This window comes from Protomyctophum bolini (assembly GCF_963924005.1).
Source record: "Protomyctophum bolini genome assembly, chromosome: 20".
Lineage (NCBI taxonomy): Eukaryota > Metazoa > Chordata > Actinopteri > Myctophiformes > Myctophidae > Protomyctophum > Protomyctophum bolini.
This window is the reverse complement of record NC_137881.1, coordinates 18202111-18224166: the sequence shown is the minus strand read 5'-3', so window position 1 is coordinate 18224166 and position 22056 is coordinate 18202111. Positions and strand designations below refer to the sequence as shown.

Below are 22056 nucleotides of genomic sequence, written 5' to 3'. Positions count from 1 at the left end.
TATAGCCTATAAAATGACTTCACCAAACGTTTAAACAAATAAGCGAAGACTCTTGTTTGGACCAACAGTCGGTGAGTCATATATTGGAGAATTTGGAGATCACTTCAATATGATGAATGGATATTTTTGTAAATGGATGCAACAGGTGTCACTGTCTACATTACTAAAATGTCCTTAAGAAACCACTGTATAAGCATAGCACAGGAGGGCAGTCATACAGTAGATGCCAAACATTGAGTCATACATTGGAGATGATGAATGGATAATGGTGGCTGGCCTGGAACAGGTGTTACTGTACATTTCTAAAATGTCCCCATGAAACTTCACAGTATAAGAGCTGCCACAAGAGGGCAGTCAGATTACATGGCATAAGTAAATCAACATTTATTTTGTTTTTGGGCACTGATCATTTTTTGTTGAATAAAAGTGGTTGTGTCCTTGGGCTAGGCTACATCTTAAGACACTACCCTGCTGAAAAAAGCCTGTTTGCTGTTTTTAGCTGGTTTATGAGACAGGACAAACTGGTCAAGCTATGGTGGTGTTGGTTTGTCACTGTCAGTTATTGATTGATTAGTTCAAGTAAACGCCTGCGGTTTCCAAGGCTAGTCAACAAGTGATCAACTAAGCTGGGACATTTCTGAGGTCTGTTTCCTGCTCTAGGGTCGTTTGACTCTTATAACGTATGGTATTCAGCACTGAAATCATTTTTGTAATTTTGTTTGTAGGCCTACTGTACTGTTGTACTGTACCTCAATGTTTAGTGGCATCTTCAATTGATTTAAACAACGGACATGGAGGAATGATACGAAGGTCTGACAGCAGAGTAATATGTAGACATGTCACATGTCAAGACAGGACATTTTATTGTTCATATACTGTAGTCCACATGAAAATGCATGATACATTTCTCATATCTTTGTGCTGAACATGTGATTATTCATTTCATTCAATGACACATGATTAATGCCTGTATTAGGTATTACAAAAATAATACTAATTTTAAAGCACCAGATGGGAGTTAGATCTAGATAGAAAGATAGATGCATATATATAAACCGTTAAAACATTTTTATAGTTCATATTGCATATATTATAAATGAGAATTAAGCAACGTTCTTCATTAAAACATAAATTAATATAATAAAATTAACTTGACAGATCTTATCACACATGGTAAGGCACTTTTCTACTGGATTGGGTTGGTATTGTAAGTGCTAAGACTTATTTCTTGTTAATCCTTCAAACAAGATGGGTAAAAGACAAAGTAGTGTGACTTTCTGATTCAACATTTATTTAAATGATCAAGAACTGCCCTGAGAACTGTATTTTCCTCTCTGATCAAAATGAAGTAGACATAACAAAATATCAGAATTAAATGGCCTATATCCTAATGAAATTTCACTATGCCATCCTGGGTTCTACAAAGAAAATAATACATATGGACACTCAGGCCAGGCATTTGTATTTCTAATAAAAAGTATTTATTACTAAACTAGGTGTCTGTTTTGGTTTCTGCAAGTGACAACTCGCAGGCTTTTTGTAATACCCACCAGGGAGAGAAAAATGTCTCCCTGTATGTTTTAGCACGCTGCATTAAAATAAGGAAGTACAAATTGTGAATATATAAAAATATTGATCACACCAGCATCACTGTGAAGCATTTGCGAGTGAAAGGTTTGCCACACAAATCTTTCACTGAACAGTGAACACACAGTTAAGCTTGTCCCACTATCAGGCAAATTGTGGGGAAAGCTGGTCATTTATCATTGCAGCATGAAAATTAAATAAAATAAACCTCCTCAATAATCCTCATTAAGTATTTTTTCCCCCTCAGCATAGATTACAGTTATACTTTTTAGACACTATGATTTTAGATTTTCAAACCTGTGTTTTTTTTTAAAACATGATGGTGTACTAACTACACCAAGAACAACTAAAATGAGAGATGGCAATGGCCGTTTCTACAAGGTCTCGCTTCATTAAGACGGTGTGTTATGTGTTATGTCCTAAGGCGTTTCTTTTGTTCAGGGCCTTTTTGAGTGCTCTCAATGCTGTGCAGCAGCCCCTTGGTGCGATCCTGTCCATTTTCTTCAGAGGTCAGCTTAGGACAAAGACAAATAAAATTAGGTTCCTTGAGACGTTTCCATTTAGCCTCCGTGTACAAAAATGTGGTCGGGCTCGACAGGCAATGGTTTTGAGCAATACCTACGATTTGAGAATCTCAAGCTATTCAGATTATTTTAGACATTTGGGACAGACGCAAACAGAGCCACCGCTTACCTTCCTCTTACTTGCTCCATTCTCTGTATTTACTTGGCTAGGCAGATGCAAGCCCAATGCGTTCTCAAGGTCTAGAATAACGGGAAGACAGACAGACGCATTGTATTGTATCCAAAACACGCATACATGAATGTCTGCTAATGAGATCTCTCACACTACAGGTTCGTATCAGGATACACCTTGAGCATTTTAAATAATGAATGAGCCTGAGAGGGATGTTGTTTCAAAACGCCTCCCTCCAGTCACTACCACAAAACCTGCAAACACATAGGAATATGAAGAGTACCTGTGAGGATGAGGTCGATTTCGTGCACTGCCAAGTCAGCATCATCCATGCTGAAACACATTGGGGGCTTGAACTTGAGGACATTGCGATGTGGTCCGTCGGCACTAAGTAGGATACGTTGTTCCTTAAGCCTGGGGACAAAAATAGTTTACCTCTTAAACATTTTAATTGGGGGGACGGGAGGTTAACCCGTTAAAAAAACCTGGGAAAGCATCTGTGGGTTTTCTTTTTGCGTTGGCTATTCAAAAATAGCAGATATATAAGCCCACACTGCTGCTCATGTACCTTTTATGTACTGGGGGATTCGGAGTCCCTATTAGTACTAGGGAGATGTAATATGCTTTCTCAGAGTACTGATGAATATTTCCCACCAACAAAAATATATACATCAGTACCCAGAAGCAGATCCAATTCTGAGCTGGGTTATTGATTTCCAAATCTGTCCAAGAGATGGCCATCTAAAGGCTGTTTTATACTCGTATACATGTCTGTCAAGGCTGACAAAAAATGTGATTAAAAACGTAAAAGTAGGCGCCACTTCAATATGGATCTCTTGGACTTATTCATGTGGCCAATCTGCTATCAGTCGTCCATGTTGGGCAAGGCTTTTAAAAAGTTAAATATTTCTAAAAGATTAAACATACGTTACAAATAACTTTGTCTGGCGGTTTGCAAGATTAGCCACATACAGATTCACAGACACATAGACCAACAGAGTCTCTTCTAGACGCCTTGGCCATCTGGCCGATATAGGAGCCACGTTTTGTCCCCTACAGCCAGTGTCCTGTTGAAAGTCACAGACTGGTTGTGGTACATTTTTTTACTCACTTGTATATGACTTCCTGTGCCTCTGCTGTAGCAGGAGTGAGTTTCACTCGGTCTTTCACAAGCTCCACCCCAACAAAGAGGCCGCGACCCCTGTCAGACATGACACCATATCATTTTGACCTAGTCACCCCACACACATGCATGCACGCACTCACAAATCTTGCACTTCTTTTGGAATAAAATGAAATTGGATTGAAAATGTATTATGTATCTATTGCAAAACATATGATACGTAGCTTGCAGAGTTAGTTCAGTCAGATTTACTCGAGGGGTTTCATGCTGTGCTCAAAGGTGCATACATATACTGTCACAGCCCCTGTAGTTGGTCTACTAGGGCCTGTGTGGTTTGTTAGGTAGTCTTGTGTTTTCCACAGGTCCTGCCGAGTTGCCAATCAGGTGTGTTCCCAGGGTGCACTATAAGAGGCCACATTCAGGCTCTCTCTCTCCTTCCATGAGAGCAGCAGCATCTGTTTGCACCATTCAACACCCCACACTACACCCACCACACATCCACTCAATTACACTACTGATTAACACACTCCACCTTAGTACTGTAGTATTGTTTGATTAATATGTTTATTGTAAGTGCCTGTGACACTCGGTTTTAACTTCAATGTTTTCTTTAGTTTGAAGTTAATTTGTTATTTACCTTGCTCATTCTGGTTTACCTTTATTTTGACACTTCCTGTTACCAACACATATCTAGCTGAAGCCTGTTAGCTTCACTCACACCAGAACCACTCACCACACTCAGCCAGAGTGACACAGGGAGAGATGCAGTGTTTCTAGCAGCAGAGCCACATGGTATGATATGTTTGCAACTTCATGTTTGCCCAGTTGACTCGACACTATTGAAAGTTTTGTAGCTTCAGTATACAATATGTGGACCGTTTATCCACAGTGTCCATCACAGTACTGATTGTTTGGTGACACAGTGCCTGTTTGCTGTGCTTCCTGTATGAACTATGAAGCTCAAGGTGGCCTTCCAGCCCTTAGCACCCTCGATAAGCGGAGCGAGGTACAGCAGTGTTTGTTTGTTTCATTTGAGTTCATGATTTAATTTATGGTCTATTGTATTTTGTTGTGGTATTTCGTTTGGTCTCTGGTATCTTGGTTATGGTGCAATTTGCATTTGCCTGGGTATTGGTCTTGCATTGAAATTAACTTAGTTATTGTATCACTGCATTATTTATAATTGACCTTTAAATGAACATTTTTATTGTTTATCGTATACTGAAGTGATGAATCTAATGCACTGCTTTATTGTGAGCGAAACTATGATTATTGTGGTGAGTGAAACTATGAAATGTATGATTCTAAAAAGTATTTATTTATTCAATTTGATAGTTTTCACGGTGTACCAGTGATCATCTTCTGTACCTGAAGACAAATAAATTACACCCGTTGAGACCCTCCACATCTGATTATTTCACAATTCGAGGGCAGCTACATTTATGTTGTAAATAAATATTGGTTTGTGCACTTTTAAACAGCCGTGTGTCTTCCTCCTTTGTTATGGCCCAAGAGCCAGGTCATAACAATACTCAAGGGGTTAATATGCTGCATTACTATGGGGGTGTATTCAGTGTGTGCAAGACCCACATGTAATTCGCTGATGTGGCAGTCAGCTGACCAATTGGGCAGGGTATTTAAGCTCACTAGTCTGCATTCTACCTGCCTTCCTTCTGAAGGTTGTTCCTGGTTGTTGTTGTGTTATGCGCCCACCACCATGCACCACCCAGGTGGGCTCTGTTATTTCTGTTCTCCATGGGGGGGTTGTTATTGTATATCTATCTCCCTGCTCTTAATGTTTAATGATGGTGTTTAATTGTGCTGAGCAGTTAGAAACATGTAGCAGAGCTGAACACCAAGATAAAGTATTATATGCACACTTGTAGTCTCATTCTTAAAAAAAAAAAGCAGTTTGAATTGCCTTTTGTTTAAAGGCTATTCAATATACTTGACTTGTTTTGCCTTACTGTGTGTGTGTGTGTGTGTGTTTGTGCGCGCGGTTGCGTGTGTGTGTGTGTGTGTGTGTGTGTGTGTGGTGTGTGTGTGCGCGCGCGCACAAACGTGTACACCTGCTCTTATCTGTTTTTCTACCTGATATCACCTACTAACGGATGCTTCTCCTTCAACTGCTCCAGCAGGTTGCACAGGTACAGCCCCACACGCAGTGCATTCCCCTGGAGGTCTTCTTTCTGGATCACGTCCAGGACAGCCAGGCCGATGGCACAGGACACCGGGTTCCCGCCGAACTGAGACATCCAAAACCAAGCCGGCACCGGGAGGACAGAATTATATACAGGTTAGGTTCACACCACACAGATATCTGATGGGGAGGTCACCAAGGGATAACGGTAAGCACTACATTTTAACACATTTAGACCTGAGGACGATTCTACAAATGTCTTCTAAATCCTGACGGTTTTCTGAAAAACCTATGTCAGTGGTTCTCAAACTATTTCATGTCAAGGACCCCCAGAATCTAATTGGCCGCGACCCCTAATCTCAAAATATGATGTTCCAGGGACCCCACAGAAGCAAAGATTTTAGTTAAAAACGTTCGCTCTGAAAGAATATGTAGGCTACTGTATATTCAAAGATTTGTGCCACATTTTCACCATTTCACCAATATCAGAGTGCCACGCTATAAAGAGCTTGTAGATCTGCTGTTTTTCAATAGCTAAAGTATAAGATAATGCTTAAAACACCAAAAAGGGGTTCCCGTCCAGAATGGGTTCAATTGCAATGTGTCTGTAATATTATATACAGTAACGTATACACTAGTGGTGTATCATGCATTTGTAACAGTTAGTCCAACGGTTTGAATATAGTGTTTCCGTTTTTTTGGTTAAACTGCGAAGATGGAGAACTGTAAGTTCCCAGTTCGATCCCACCGGGCTCACCCAGAGTTGGTGTCCTTGAGCAAGACTCTGAACCCCCAATTGTTCCCATTGAGCAGGTTGGTGCCTTGCATGGTTTCCTCCGCCATTGGTGTTTGAATGGGTGAATGTAATGCACATTCACCCAATCTATGTAAAGCTAAATGCACGATTTACCATTTATCTATGAAATCTGTCCACCAGAGGGTGCTGAGAACATCAAAGACAAACATTGACTAAAACACACTAGAAAGGTGTGCAGAGATCTCCAGCAGGAGGCATGTACAGTGTAGGCTAATGAGTTAAAGTTCTACCTACAGCTGTCAAAGGGTAGCATGGCATGTTGTATATAATCTCTACTGGATAACCCAAGGGGCCAAGGGCACATGGCCTGGAAAGGCCATGCAACAACAGCAAAGTAATAATTAGTTTGATAAACCTCAACATGACCGTAAGAAGATCTTTCAAGTGAATATAAGACTCTTACCGTATTGAAGTATTCCATTCCGGAAGACATGAAGGCCTCTGCCACCTCTCTGGTGGTGACCACACAGGACATGGGGTGCCCGTTGCCAATTGGCTTACCCATAGTGACGATGTCGGGCACAAAGTCCTCACCCTGCAGCTGGAAAGCCCAGAAGTGAGTGCCGACACGACCAAAGCCCACTTGGACTTCATCTGCAATGAATAAACCCCCAGCCTGACGCACATATCTGTGGAAATGACAGGAGAAGGCAGTGGTATACAGGAGTACACACACACACACACACACACACACACACAGCCAAAGGGTGTCTGTGATGTACAAGAAACAAGCAAACCTATATTGTTGGTTTTACGAAATGATGCCTGTGAGCTAGTTCAGGCTGATACCTTTGACAGATTAACTAACACTCGTGTGCAACACTATGTGGGCGATGTACTTACTGTATGTGACGTCATCGTGTTTAAAGCAGCTGACATGTCACATACAATTATTAACAGTTGGTGATCTATTTAAGCTCACCTGATTCATTGTCTGTGCCACACTGAATGGTAGGATATGCGTTTTGATTGCTCCCACCACCGCCCCAGCACAACCAGGAGGCTCTGCTTTCCCTAAGGGTTCTGTTTTCCCCTGGCGGAGGTTTGTTATACAGTATGTACATCTCCCTGCTCCCTCTTAAATGGTTGTCTTAGGGAGTAATGTATAGCAGAGCCTGAACAGCAAGATCAAATGTAATATTCACACTTGTACTTCTCAATCCATTTATGAGTTATCTGACTGAGTCGGTAGTGTCTACATCCTTAGTTTGCCCACATGTTTTACAATCTACAGCAGTGGTTCCAAAAGTGTGGTCTCTCAAGGACCTACTGTAGGAGTCCTTGAGAGAGTTCCAGGGGGTCCCCAGCTAAATGATAATCAGGAACCAAATGGACCCTTATGGGTCTGTAACTCTGAGTGTACAAATGGAACCAACACTCTCAGAGTTAAATTAAGTTTGATTTTACAATATACATTGGGTTCCCAGAGATAGAAATGCCATTAAATTGGGGTCCGTAGCCTAATTCAGGTCAAACCTGTGCGTCCTTGAAATTAAAATCACTGCCAGAGGCGTAAAAATCTGCTCTTTGCTTCCTTGGCATATATTTTCTAATGAGGGTTACAGGCTAATGATTGTCTATTTGGGGGTCCTTGACATGAAAACAGCATACACAGCATGAACATGAAAAAAAAAAAAAAAACTTAATTCAGCCATGTAACGGTTCTAGTTGTAACTAAAAACAGAAATAAGGCACATGAAGCGTGGAGGTGTTATTATAGTCTCCGGTGTACATACTCTGACACTTTCTGGAAGTAGCCCACTGGGGGAATGATCTGACCGCCACAGCTCTGCAGCGACTCAGCGATAAAAGCAGCAATCTGCACAAGAGAAGATCGTATCAGACCCAACAGCAAGCCAGTCTGCGAGACTGGAAGAGGGGAAGACGATCCACATGCAGACCCTCGCCTGGTCATAAAATATCCCACAGCAAGAATTATCAACTGCATACTTTGAACAAGTTAAGACACTTAACACTATCTTTTACATATTGCAACGGAAATGGTTAAAGGGTTACAATCCCATCATACGCCAAATTGTCCATTTTGTCTTCGTCCTCCCAACGACGTAGGCTACATCTGCACAAAAATCCGTTAGAAGCTGCTAAAGTCATTCTTTGGCTGACATCCACTTCTTGTCACTGAGAGGCCGGGACATTGCCTCGGGTTGTGCTTTGGGACAGAGGATTAACGGCCAACGCGGGCGGGCCTTAAACACTTGTTCTCGTGCTCTGTGAGGGGACCTGGGATTTGGCCCTAAACATGCCAAGTCCTCGGCCTGAACCTGAGAAGTGGATGAAAAAGCGACAGAGGAGAGAGAAGAGAAATTGTCAAATTGTGGACCACCAAGGTCAATGGTTCTGTAGATGCCTGTATTTAATGGGAGTAAGAAATGCAAATGATTCTTTTAGGTTCTTGATTATGTGACCATTTCCATATGTAGACCACCTTAATAGTAGATTTCTTTATCAAGTAGCCTACAATTTACAATTTAGGCATTTAGCAGACGCAATTAATCATCTGCTTGCCTGCACATAGCCTTGTGCAAGATTGAAATAGATAAAATATGTTCATACCTTTATTGGTATGAACCTCAAACCAAGCTGAGTCAGCAATAGGCTTGAGCCCTGTGAGGCGTGCTCAAGTGAGGCACAAGCTGAGTGAGTTCCTACGCCGAGCGGCACGATGACACACCTGCCTTGAAAGTTAAACAAATCTGTGGTTTGCCAATGGCATACCATGCTAATGATATTCTTTGGCGATATGGTTAGGTATGCTGTATTATATTGTTTTCACATTACCGATAGGCGGAGCTGGGGGATCATCAAAGCAATGGTGCTGAGTTATACACTTTAAACCATACATTCAGTTCTATTAGTTCATACAAGTATGATTTCATCAAAGCTTTTCACTGTTATTAGGTTAGAGCAGGGGTTCTCAACGTTTTTGGCTGGGGACCCACCCCCGGAAATGCTTTTGTCATGTCTCGCAACCCTCGCCCGGCATACAAATGGACCGCTACAATAACCTTAACAATAGAGAAAATACATCATAAATCATAAATCATCATAGTACATGTTTATACATGTACTATGTAAACTCTTAAGTTCCATTTTCCAGCCATTCAGTTGCAAAAAAACAAAACGGGTTGAGAACTCCTGGGTTAGAGCACTGTTTCTTAAATTGGGGTGCAGGGACCCTCAGGGTTCCTTGAGTGGGGGGTGGGGGGGTACAAATGGACCCTTATGCTGGGAACGCACAAAAAAAAGCATGCACTCACACTCTTTATTGTGCGCACGTTTCGACAAAGTGCCTGTGGGTTTCAAGCATTACAGTTTTGAGTGTTATCCTGGTGATAGTGTAATGGTGTTGTTATCATTATATGCAGCCATATACTCATGAAAATAGATAATACAGAATGGGGTTAGTAGTGAGCACCACACTCTTTCAAAACGTCTCCTCACCTTGTGTCCTTTATCATGGGCATTTGTTATTATGTCTTTGACATCGCCAGCGTATGCTGTGGCAGGGTCTGGGTGGTCTGCTCTGTATTTGCCTCTATAGACATCGGGGCTGGGAGCCTGGGATGTTGGAAGAAGAGGAGAGCGGTAGTGAGTTTTACCTTTGATTGACAAGGAACAGGTCGAGGCCTTCTGTTGTTTGACATGAAACTCTAAAATAGTCTCCACGTTTACTTCTGACTCTGGTTCTGGTTTTTATGACTCTGGTTCAGAAAGCTGATTCTGTCCCACAACCTGAGAAGTCTGGATGGTTCACTTCTAAGCACAGCTTGCTTTACTTTTACTTGATACATGGGGTCTTATTGAGTTACCTGGGGGACCCCCCTAGGTAACTCAACCCAACTCAACCAGTTGGTATGCAATCCCATACAGTATGTAGGCTACTGAATGCACTGTAGATAACATGTAGACAAGACAACACAAGATCATGTACTGTAGAGACCATAAGAATTCACTTCAACACAGGTAATTATAGCTTATAACCCGTGTTGCATGTTGCAACTTACTGTTTATTCTAAATCGGTTACAAATCCAGTACTCAATTCTGACCTGTGATAAAATACTCGATAAACACACACCTAGGACCACATATACAGTATATCAGTATCATGGCGTTTCAGTCTTGTTTACAATACTCGTACACACAGGATGTGACAGGATGAAAAGGAGCGCCTATGAAAAACAAAATCGGTTTACTGCTATAATGTACATCCATTAGTCTAGGACCTGGCTAAGATATGTATGCACTTCATTTAGGAGAGAATATCGCAACTGTCCTTGACTAATATGACCCCAGCGAACAACTTGGGAACTGTGAACAATTCTCTATCCGGGGCGAAATACCTGAAAATGACCACGCCCTTTAAAAAATCACCGCTACTTCAAACATGGCTCTATCTTCTAAATCGTTGGAGCTACAGGTTTTCTGAGGTGCTCAAAATGTGCTGAGGTGCTCAAAATTACAATACATGGAAAAAACTAAAATATTGTAAAGATTTTGGCTGTGTCAGTTACACAGTTACAGTGTCAGGGACTCAATCAGAATCAAGGACTGGAATGAATAATCCAAAAATAGTCTCCACATTGTCTTACAGTACAGGCATAGTGAAACAGCTCTCAAAGTCACACTTTTAGCGTACAAACAAACACAAACAAAAAGCAGATTCTAAAACCCAGTACAGTTTTTTTTAATGTCAAATTGATGTTGATTTAGTTATTTGTATTAGGAAGAAAAACTCTGGATCTTCTAATGGTCAAATCAACAAGAATTTGACATTTAATAAAGAAAATGCAACAATATTTTAAATGCTGGATATTAAATGAAAAAATAAATAAAAAAACATTTGACATCATCACATCATATCATAAACAACTTCTAAAAAAGTGATGTGGCCACTTCAGAAAATGCAGTTGATATTGTGGGAATGTTTGAGACATTAAAGGATGTTTGATATCCACCTGAAGTTAACCAGGCCATAAAAAAGCCAGCTGAAGTTTCTCTTTTTTATTACTACTAGAACTTTTCTATGACCATACATTGGTCAACTTTTTGGTTGGTAAACTCTGGTGTGAATAGAACAAAAACTAAAAAGGGATTCCTAAAAAGTCTTAAAGGAGAATTCCATGCTAGAAGGCTTTCTTACGTTTCTTTGTAGTCGTTACGTCCCCACCAAAGAGGTCCAGGTGTTTTCTTTTGTGCAAAAACTCCTTATTGGCTATTTCCCCTACCATAAGCATGGAAGGAATTGAATGGGGCTATGGGGTGTTGTACTAATTCTTATCGAAATAAGTAGTAAAGTGTGCCGCTTGGGAAATTATTTACATTATGAAGAGAGGATATATATACAAAAAATATATAATTTGAGCGATGGGAATAAGTGAATTAGCACAACACCCCATAGCCCCATTCAATTCCCATTCCATTCAATGCAATTCATTTAGGGCTTATGGTAGGGGAAATGGCCAATAAGGAGCATATAAGCTCTTATGAGCATATAAGCACTGCATAAATACATTTGGATGGAAATACTGGAAAGGATTCATATTAAAAACTCAAAGATCTATTGGAAGATGCTGAATGGCGCTGGTGGCGGTAATGAGAATAAGCATTGTCCTTTTTCACCTAAACATTTATCAAACCCTGTACACCCAAGACACGCTCCATATATGGCCAGTACAGAAATCATTCCATATGTTCATCCCCCATGCCATATGCCAAAGGGCCAGCGCTCGCCCAGCAGTCTGCTGTCACCTAGGCGGATACGTGTATGCGGATGAGGTCGCTTCTCGCCCTCAGGTGTCTTGTAGTGGAATAGAAGTCTGTGACGCGTTGTGAGCTTGTAGATTTTCAGCATGCAACAAGGTCTAGAATTTGCCATTACGATGCCATCAAGGCCCACCAAAATACATTTTAGTCAACTAAATCAACTGTAGATTTAGTCAACTAAAATCTTACATTATATGACTAAAACTAAATGACATTTTATTCAAAAGACTGACAGCATTTTTTTTATTTAGTTTAGACAATCAGTGATACTGCTACTCATGCTGTTGGTCTCCCCTCATTTGTGGACAACGCCCATCATTTGCAGAAGAACATGAAGAAAAGATATTTGTTTCAAGGTATAAGAACTTGTTTTGTAATTCTTTGCTGCTAAGGCTGCAAGGGCATTGTTTGCGGTGCCAAAACACACAAACCAAGGTGCAGACATGGAGCTCCTGGTTTACTGGGATGGGGTTTGAATCCCTGCTGTGCCCTATTGTGTTTTGGCATTAACATTTAACTGTCACGTTAATTGTTAGATCTATTATACAGGCATATGAAGACAGTGTATCCAGCTCTATACTTATCAGCTCTGTGCATAATTTGTTGTCAGACGGTGACACCAGCTGTTACCTGTGGCTTGTGTTGATGTCATAACTATAGGCCGGGTAACCTTGCTACACTGTTCTACACCAGACAGGATTATATAGGATGTACATGTCTGTATACTTATTTTAATAATACTCTTCTGTATTCTATGACAGACTTCTTCTAACTTCTTTACTGAACAAGGCATGATCACTGCCTTTCTGACTTGGATTAAACACAAAACACAAAGTTCAGGCCTGTGCGTTCACAATAAGCTGATTTCTTTTTTCAAATTCGATTAGAGTTTTCAGACGAAACTATGAAGAAGTTGTGATGTACCAAAATCTTCCATTGACTTCCATTATAATTTTCGGAACTTTAATATAACTTTAACACATTTCAAATATTCAAACATTGTGTACTAAACGTAAACTGCCCACCTGTTTGTTTACCCTGTATAATATGAGTGTATAATATTGTATGCATCATTTTACAAAATTGTTTAAACGTCCATGTTTCATTACTTAATGTGACATTAACTTTGTCCTTACAATCGTATAAGATATTTGTAAATAAGGTGCCTTTTTAGTATCATTTTTGGGTTATCGTTTTGTCATGCTCTGTTTGTGCTCCATCCGTTGAGATCAAACTGTTGTTGCTAAGCTAAAATAAAGTAAATTATTTTTCCTGAAACCAGTGTGTGGCCAATCTCCTTTCACTTGTGCTCCATACCATGTGATCATGGTCTTGAGTTGAATGAATAAATTACACACTGTACAATCAAACCTGCACCTTTTATATATTGCTTTTAGCTAAATATGAGGTTGACCCATGTTTTTTGTTCAGTTTTTCTCTGCTTTTAAAAATGTCTACAGTTTTAATTTTATAATTATATTTATTTATAATTTATGTGTTTGACATTAGTCTTGCTTTTGTGTACAAATGCTTTTGTCATCCTCGATTGGAAATCACTTTGTACATTTAAAAGCAACAGAAGTCGACCCAGACGGCTATACTAGGCCTACTGCATGTTCCACTCCCACAGTGAGACACCTTTCACCTTTTACAAAATAGCACAAGGGCCCCGACCTTATCTTATCTGAACAAGAACAGAACAGGAACTTGACCTGTGCTGTGTAAACTGTGTTAATTCACACACAATGTTGTTTAACTAGAACTCTTAAGTGCTAATTCTAATGTATTATTATTCATGTAGCATTATTACGACGAATATGTGTTGAGGAATTAACCACTCAAACCCTATACCAGGGGTGGGCAATTATTTTTCCCAAGGGGCCAAATGAGAATCAGAAAATATTTTGGAGGGCCGGGCGAAAAGGCTGAACTTAAATATCAATTTTATCTATACTATACTTTTATTGTGTGTTGAATAGCATACAATAGCCAATCTACAAGCCAATCACAATGCAACACAACGTGTTGCATTGTGCATTGCAAAAGTTTTAGACATTTTAGAAAATGTTCACCTACAGTATGACATGGCCAAAATTAACACCAGGGTTAATATAACAATACTTGTGCCTGACGTATGTATACGCACACACACAATGCACGCTCACTCTTTCGTTGCCAGCAGCACGGAATGTGTACAGTGTACACAAACCGATACACGAAAGTGAACCCACGGTAGCCTGTCAAAACCCAGTGGAGCAAGTTGAGTCATGGTGTTTTGATAGAATGCAGGAGGTTCAGACGGGCAGCATGCACTCACCACATGAACAGATTGTTTCTGCTCCCCACTCGCCAGCTGGTGGAACTTATATGGGCTGATGTCAATGAGTGACGAGACGTGGCCATGATATGCACTGAAAACAACCAAAAAACGCAGACAACACGGAACACAGCTGCAGTGATAGTAATGGTTCAATATGCTGCCAATGCGGAAAAGACATGCACTGTGTTGGATACATAAACACAATCATCAGTGCGTTGTAAAATTGACACATAAATAGCACTGTTCTTTGTTTAAATGTATCACGTTAAAGTATGACTAATAATTATAATAAACAACAATAATGACACATTGTCATTGCTCATTTTTAGAGCTGGAACCAGTCAAGTAAACGGGGCCATGGAATATTGCTTACTTGTCAAGTGTAATGATGTCTTTGTGGCCTGTGTACTGCCAAGCCAGTCGAAGGGCCAGATCGTTGGCTTCAGACCTGACGTTCAAAGGGAAAAGGTCAATTTTGAGTTACTCAGTCACCACAGAATACACAGGAGTAGTCATGTATGACCATGTCACTAACAAGCAAGACAAGGTTATTTGCTGCTCTGCATGAAGGCCTACACAATGGATACATTGCATGTGTATAACAAACAAACAAGAGACCAATAATTGTTGGATAGACAAATTTCACTGTCATCTGCCCATAACATTTTAAGATACTTGCATGCAAGTGTAAATTGTGACCGGAGGACACTGTAGCCTAGGCCAGGGATCACCAAAATCACTAGTTGACAAATGTGGCCTGAGGTGAGGGTGGCGCTAGAGATAGGTGATGGTTCACTTGATGTACACAAGTTCACCCACACCCCTCGCCAAACAGGTACAGGGGGTGGTACAGGGCTACTAACATCCCCCAAATGGAATTTCCGTGTCTTAAATCTCTCTCACCTTTCTCTGTCAACATGTGAATTTCATGCTATCTCAATATCACAGCCAGTCCCCCTCATCCTCATTGTGCTCTATCGCCCTCCAGGAACTCTCGGGAACTTCCTGGAAGAACTAGACTCTCTGATGAGCTCGTTTCCGGAAGATGGCACCCCTCTGATTCTACTGGGTGACTTCAACCTTCCTACCGCAGACAAGTATCTTCCCGTTACATCCCTTCTGGCCTCATTTGACCTCTCCCTATCTCCCTCCCCTCCCACTCACAAGGCTGGTAATGTTTTGGACCTTGTGTTCTCCAGAGCCTGCTCTCCCTCCACACTCTCTGTTACCCCCTTAATTAGGTCTGACCACCACTTCATAACCTTCTCCCTCTCTCTCTCCACCCTCCCGCCTAAACCTGTTAACCCTCCGAACGTCACCTCCCGACGCAATCTCAAGTCCCTAAACCCCTCCTCCCTCTCATCCTCTATTCTCTCCTCTCTACCCTCCCTGGAGTCCTTCCTCTCCCTCTCACCTGACACTGCAACCTCATCCTTCCTCTCCTCTATCTCATCTGCATTCGACCAACACTGCCCGCTCTCATCCAGGCCAGCTCGCTCATGTCCACCGGCTCCCTGGCTATCTGAAACTCTCAGATCTGAACGAACACCTCTAAGGGCAGCCGAAAGAAAGTGGCACAAGACAAAGCTACCAGATGACCTTTCCCACTTTCACTCACTCCTCTCTGCCTTCGCCCTCTCACTAACCACTGCTAAAACCTCTTTCTACCACACCAAAATCCAATCCTGTACTTCTAACCCAAGGAAGCTCTTCTCCACTTTCTCCTCCCTCCTTAAACCCCCTCCCCCCACTCAACCTGCATCCCTCACTGCTGATGTTTTTGTCAACTACTTCGAGAAGAAGGTTGATGATATCAGCAGCTCCTTTCCTCCCCTCCCACATAAAGTGGCATCTGACTCAACCAACACTAACCCCAACATACCATGCATGATTTGTATTGTTCTAGAAGCCTCGTTTTTTTTGTCTTTAATCTTTCCTTCCAGAAGCCTCGTTTTTTTGTCTTAAATCTTTCCTTCCAGAAGACTATTTTTTTTTGTCTTAAATCTTTCCTTCCATGTTTTCTCTCCATTAACAGTTAGAATGAGAGAAATTATGTAATTATGCAATGATGTAAAAAAAATATGCTGACAGGCCACGTCTACTGTAGTTAAGAGCCTATATTTTAGAAGGGGAAACGCTGATGCTTCCGCATTTTCCCACCTTGCTTCATGATACAGCCTTGTACATTTGCATATATGCGAGTTATTATAGTTTCTAAGGTGTCCCAAGACAATGTAACGGGTCTGAGGTTTGTAAGAGAGTGTTTTTGAAAAGCTATTGCACAGTTCCTCTCTGATCTGAGTTGAGAGCCCTCTACCCTCCTCCCCTCCCTTCTCTCCTATATCCTCTCCTCTCCTCTCTGCCATCTTCTCACTGTGTACATTTGCACATCTACGATCATAGCATAAAGTTGCGCTATAATGCAAACTGTGTTGTTGTCGAGTGTTTCTCTTTAATGTCTTAGCCAGCATGAAATCTGACATTCAATGCGTGCTTGTGACAATGTACTGTACTGATGTTTAGTGTCTGGAAAATAATATAGTATAAATAAAGCAGGGGGGGAAACGCATAGCCACCCCCGCTGGAAAATGTTATTTGCTTTTGGGCTTGAGAATATAATGTGACCTATTCTTTTAGCTCGTGCATTATATAGACCATCAGGGGAGAACATTAAAAATAAAGTCTGACATTTGGTTTTTATTTTCTTTCAATTCCCTTTTTTCTTTTTAAATGGAACCAACTGTTTTTTCTCTTCAGATTTAGTTGTGGTGACCTTGAGATGTATAATGCCTTGGTGCGGCTTTCATTCATTTGTTTGAATACCATCAGAGATGCAGTGATGTTTATTAGACTTAAAACGTGTTAGTTTGGCTTTTTTGTTTTGTCTCACCTTAGTGGCAGAATCTAAATTTACTTTGGTAGTTTACATGCAATAATAAGCCGTCTTTCATTAAGGATTTGAAAGTCCTTGAGAAATAAATGTTTTGTGAGAGTGCACACAAAAGGGAAACAAAATGGCATCTAATTGTAATTGTTCTTGACCTTACAAATAAAGTTAATCATAACTGTGTGCTTGTGTGTACTCTGTACTGCATATCCATTCCCTACAATCTTCATAGGCCTGACTTTCGAGTCCCAAAAGAGAACTTTGTTGTCACAGGATGGCTAGTGCATGTCGCTTACAACAAAATCGTTAATCAATGGCAGTGTGCACACATTGGCCTCAGGTTAAGGTTCCACGAGATCTGAAATGGGATCGCAGGATTCAGAGTCCTGAGTGCTAACCGTTACACCATGGAACCCAGAGTCTGTTAAATCGGGTATTGCCTCATCTTCTTGACAACTCTGATGAAATGTTTGAATAAGTTCATGTACTAAGAATGTACATGACTTTGGCACGTCAAAATGGCATTTTCAGGCCTGGGTTGTGGCTCAGCGGTCGAGGCACCTTGGCCGGCAGCCCGAGCCTGGCAGTGTGACGCGGGCTCGATTCCCTATCCCGACGGCCTTTACTGCATGTCACTCCCCCATCTCTCTCCCCCGTTTCCTGTCAGCCTACTGTCTGTCCCTCTATAAAAAATCACACCCGTGTGAACCGAGTGGTGCAACTTCTCTCTCTCTCTCTCTCTCTCTCTCATTAGCAAGCAACAGCAGCACTGTCTCTCTCTCTCTCTGTTTCTGGCGCCCCTACTGGTACATACTGGTGCTCATTAACGTCACATAGGTGAACCAACCAACACATGTCACGGACATTGCTGTTCCTTGGAGTGGTTGCACCACTCAAAAAATATAAAATAAAGGGGAAAAGCCACACAAAAAAGGTATTCTGTGGTGTCATATATGACTAGGCCACTGTGCCATTGGTAGCAGCCAATTCACACTGCTTTTTTGTAAATCGTACCTGGAAGTTATGCGAGAACGCCCACTGAGTGGGCACAATCCCAAAAGTGGCATTACACTGGACCCCAGAAGGCAAGAGAAAGAAAGGGAGGCCTAAAATGACATGGCGTAGGACGATAGAGGAGCTCCAGCAACAATATCAGAGCTGGGGGACCATAGAGAAGATGGCCAAAGACAGATGCAAGTGGAGAAACTCTGTTGCTGCCCTATGCGCCAGCCGGCGTAAATGGGGATAAGTAAGTAAGTACTATTTTGATATAGTATTAATAGTACTTATTGCTATAGAGTGTTTGTTCAGTAATAGGGGTGTCTCTGACTCTTCAACACTTCAGAAAACAGAAAAGGAATTTTCAGGTCATACAGGTTACAGGATAAACAATTGAAAGTAGAAGTGATGACAGAGAAATGAGCAGAACTGTAACAGAGATGATAAATGGATACTCTCTCCTAATTGGCTTACATTTTTCAATGCACCTGAACATTTATTTTTTATTAAAGAGCTGTAGAGATAGGGAGACCCCGTTACTGAACTAACAGCACTATAACTTACCCTACCTCTTAAGTTAAATTATTTAATTAATTAATTCCATTAGCAGGATTATGCCCACATCAGGTAAACGTTCACAGAGGAGAGATATCTCAAATTTAAGGGTAAAGAAATCATGCACATACCCAGAGTTAACAAAGTAGCAGACAGAGAGCTTGTCGGGTAGTGTGGCTTGAAGTTTCTGGGCGTAGTTTACAAGGTTGTCATGTAGGAAGCGAGAGTTGGTGTTCAGCAGTTCCATCTGCTCAGCCCCAGCCTTCACAACATCTGGGTGGCTGTGGCCCACTGAGGAATCAATGAAAGAACACGAGGATTAGAGCACACATGCACTTCCAAACGCTTTGTAGCAAACATAAGTCGATACTTCAGACACATCCATTTCCATGTTGAACATGTGTAACATATAGTAGTAAGTTGCGTGGCAGAACACCTCTATAGCCTTATGCTGCAGCAGGCAAAAAGCCATCACAATTTCCATATGTGACTGTCACAATATGGAAATTGTGATGGCTTGTTGCCCCATCACAGAGGCAAATGTACTTTTTACACAACACATTTGTGCTTTTACTCAACTTAAGTAAAATCTGAGTCTACAGACTTTCCCTTGTAACTTGACTATTTATACACTGTAGTATTGATACTTTTGCTTAAGTAAAAAATAAGAGTACTTCCTCCACCTCTTGCAAAATGCGGGTCTGAGCTTACCATGGGCTACGTTGTTTATGCAATCCAAGTAACGCTCCCTTTTTTCATCATACATGTACTGGCCTTTGGCTCGCACAATCTTGATTGGGTCATGGCTGAAGAACACCTTGCAAGATGGCCTGCAATGGAAGATCCACAATGATTGCAAACGCAGTGAGTACTAACTATGAGACCTAGCAGAACATGTCTGTCTGTCTGTCTGTCTGTCTGTCTGTCTGTGTGTGTTGTAACACCACAGGTAGGCCTAAATATTCCTGTAATTTTCGTTTCCTATACATTTTGTTGAATTTGAATTATTATTTAAAATTTTGTTTCTCAAACTTTCAATACAAATTCAACATTCAAACATACCGGTATTTCAAAATAATTTCCTAGATAAATACAAAAATCTAATTTAAAGATTAAAAGGAACTGAATATATAATAGCAGATCTGCAATTAAGCTCAGAACAAGCTTGTAGATTCTTTAATGTTTTGTTTGGGTAGGCTATATAAAAAATCTTAAACTTTAAACACTTAATTTTATTTGGGGTTCTTGATGGTATCCTCCTATATTTGCCTATAGGACATGTCATGTTGTCTGTTGATTGTCATGCACTTGAACGTGGAGATTGATTTGTGCATGACCGTTCAAAAACTTTTACTTCAATGTAACACTGCATTCCATGCAGTTAACACATGATCCATATAGAAATAATGCGTTTCCATACCCGACGTGCTTCTTCCTCAAGTCGATGGTCTCGCTTTTGTTGAAAACTTCCGTCGTCATCCTGATGTTTGTTGTTCAATACGAACCGAAATTTCCCCGAAAACAATAAACTCTTGTCTCTCATATGCACGGACCGGTCACGGACGGACAGCTTGACAGCAGCGGAGCAGCTGAGCCTACCGCAAGATCGTGCACAGTCTCGCTCACTTATGGTCCTTGTATGCACAAGGGCGCGCACGCGCACTCACACAACCACGGCAGAGCCTCTCTCACACTAGGCTCTATGTGCGAGTGCGACCTCCTATGCCCCCTAGGCGTCACAATAATAATTTGCCATGCTATCTGGTGATCAAGTCAAGTGAGTCGAGATCCTCCTTTCAAATTATTTTGTCGTCGTGTTCACTCAATATGTTCATGTAACTGTATTTCTATATATCCCCAGCTAACATGTCCATCTGGGCCCCACTTGGGTTTTGACATGGGCTATGGGCATGGGTTCCGAGTGGGCCGTGCACCCAGTTTTCACAAAGGGCCCACCCGTGTTAGCCCATATGGGCTTATGCGGGTTTTTAAGTGGGTCTTAGGTGGTATCCAAATGGGCCATTTTATTTCAGAACCATGTGTGCGCCACCTGTGTTTGCCTATATGGGTTTGAACTGGGATCTGATTGGGCCTTAAGTGGGTACCAGCTGGGCGAATTATATGTGACCCATGTAGGCCACACTTGTGCCTCATTGTCTTCCGTCCTGTTTCTGTTTTCCCCTGCTGTCGATTGTTCATTCCTACAGATAGGATGCAGTGTTTCCAGTTTTCTGTAGTAGTTTCTTCAAGTCAATGTGTGACCATGGGCTATAGCCAATATCGTACGGCATACTATAGCGCGCCGTTTTTCATCATTTTTGAAGATTTGAAAAAAATGACAAAATGACAAAAACGATGGGTTATAGCCCATGTTTTTTGAAATTTTGAAAAAAAAGTTAGCCTCGTTTCTCATCATTTTGGACCGTGGGCTATAGCCCATATCGTACGGCATACTATAGCGCGCAGTTTTTCATCATTTTTGAAGATTTGAAAAAAATGATGAAATGACAAAATCGATGGGTTATAGCCCATGTTTTTTGAAATTTTGAAAAAAAAAGTTAGCCTCGTTTCTCATCATTTTGGACCGTGGGCTATAGCCCATATCGTACGGCATACTATAGCGCGCAGTTTTTCATAATTTTTGAAGATTTGAAAAAAATGACGAAATGACAAAATCGATGGGTTATAGCCCATGTTTTTTGAAATTTTGAAAAAAAAAGTTAGCCTCGTTTCTCATCATTTTGGACCGTGGGCTATAGCCCATATCGTACGGCATACTATAGCACGCCGTTTTTCATCATTTTGGAGGATTTGAAAAAAATGAAAAAATAAAAAAACGATGGGTTATAGCCCATGTTTTTTGAAATTTTGGAAAAAAAATTAGCCTCGTTTCTCATCATTTTGGACCATGGGCTATAGCCCATATCATACGGCATACTATAGCACGCCGTTTTTCATCATTTTGGAGGATTTGAAAAAAATGAAAAAATAAAAAAACGATGGGTTATAGCCCATGTTTTTTGAAATTTTGAAAAAAAAAGTTAGCCTCGTTTCTCATCATTTTGGACCATGGGCTATAGCCCATATCGTACGGCATACTATAGCACGCCGTTTTTCATCATTTTGGAGGATTTGAAAAAAATGAAA

General features: G+C 41.0%; 1 protein-coding gene across 2 annotated transcripts; it reads right to left on the bottom strand.

Moving 5' to 3' along the window:
* Positions 1-876: 876 nt before the first annotated feature.
* On the bottom strand, positions 877-20493 carry etnppl (ethanolamine-phosphate phospho-lyase). Of its 2 annotated transcripts, XM_080791850.1 has the most exons (13): positions 20330-20490; positions 19621-19739; positions 19041-19200; positions 14842-14916; positions 14466-14559; positions 9826-9942; positions 8100-8182; positions 6767-6992; positions 5498-5652; positions 3395-3484; positions 2567-2697; positions 2281-2351; positions 877-2101 (listed from the first exon to the last, which is right to left on the bottom strand). In XM_080791850.1, exons 1-13 carry the CDS (start codon positions 20386-20388, stop codon positions 2000-2002), a joined length of 1482 nt encoding a protein of 493 aa, XP_080647976.1. In that variant the 5' UTR covers positions 20389-20490; the 3' UTR covers positions 877-1999. The 2 variants fall into 2 exon arrangements, with proteins under 2 accessions (XP_080647976.1, XP_080647977.1); XM_080791851.1 differs by lacking the exon at positions 2281-2351 and having other exon boundaries at positions 1959-2101; positions 20330-20493.
* Positions 20494-22056: the final 1563 nt, after the last annotated feature.

Bases quoted from the DNA above. Each gene is read 5' to 3' on its own strand.
- etnppl (XM_080791850.1), bottom strand. From the start codon at position 20,388: ATGACGACGGAAGTTTTCAACAAAAGCGAGACCATCGACTTGAGGAAG. The intron at 9,943-14,465 runs GTGAGTGCATGC...CCAACATCCCAG, and splicing joins AGAAACAATCTGTTCATGTG to GCTCCCAGCCCCGATGTCTA. The intron at 2,352-2,566 runs GTACTCTTCATA...CCGTTATTCTAG, and splicing joins AATCGACCTCATCCTCACAG to ACCTTGAGAACGCATTGGGC.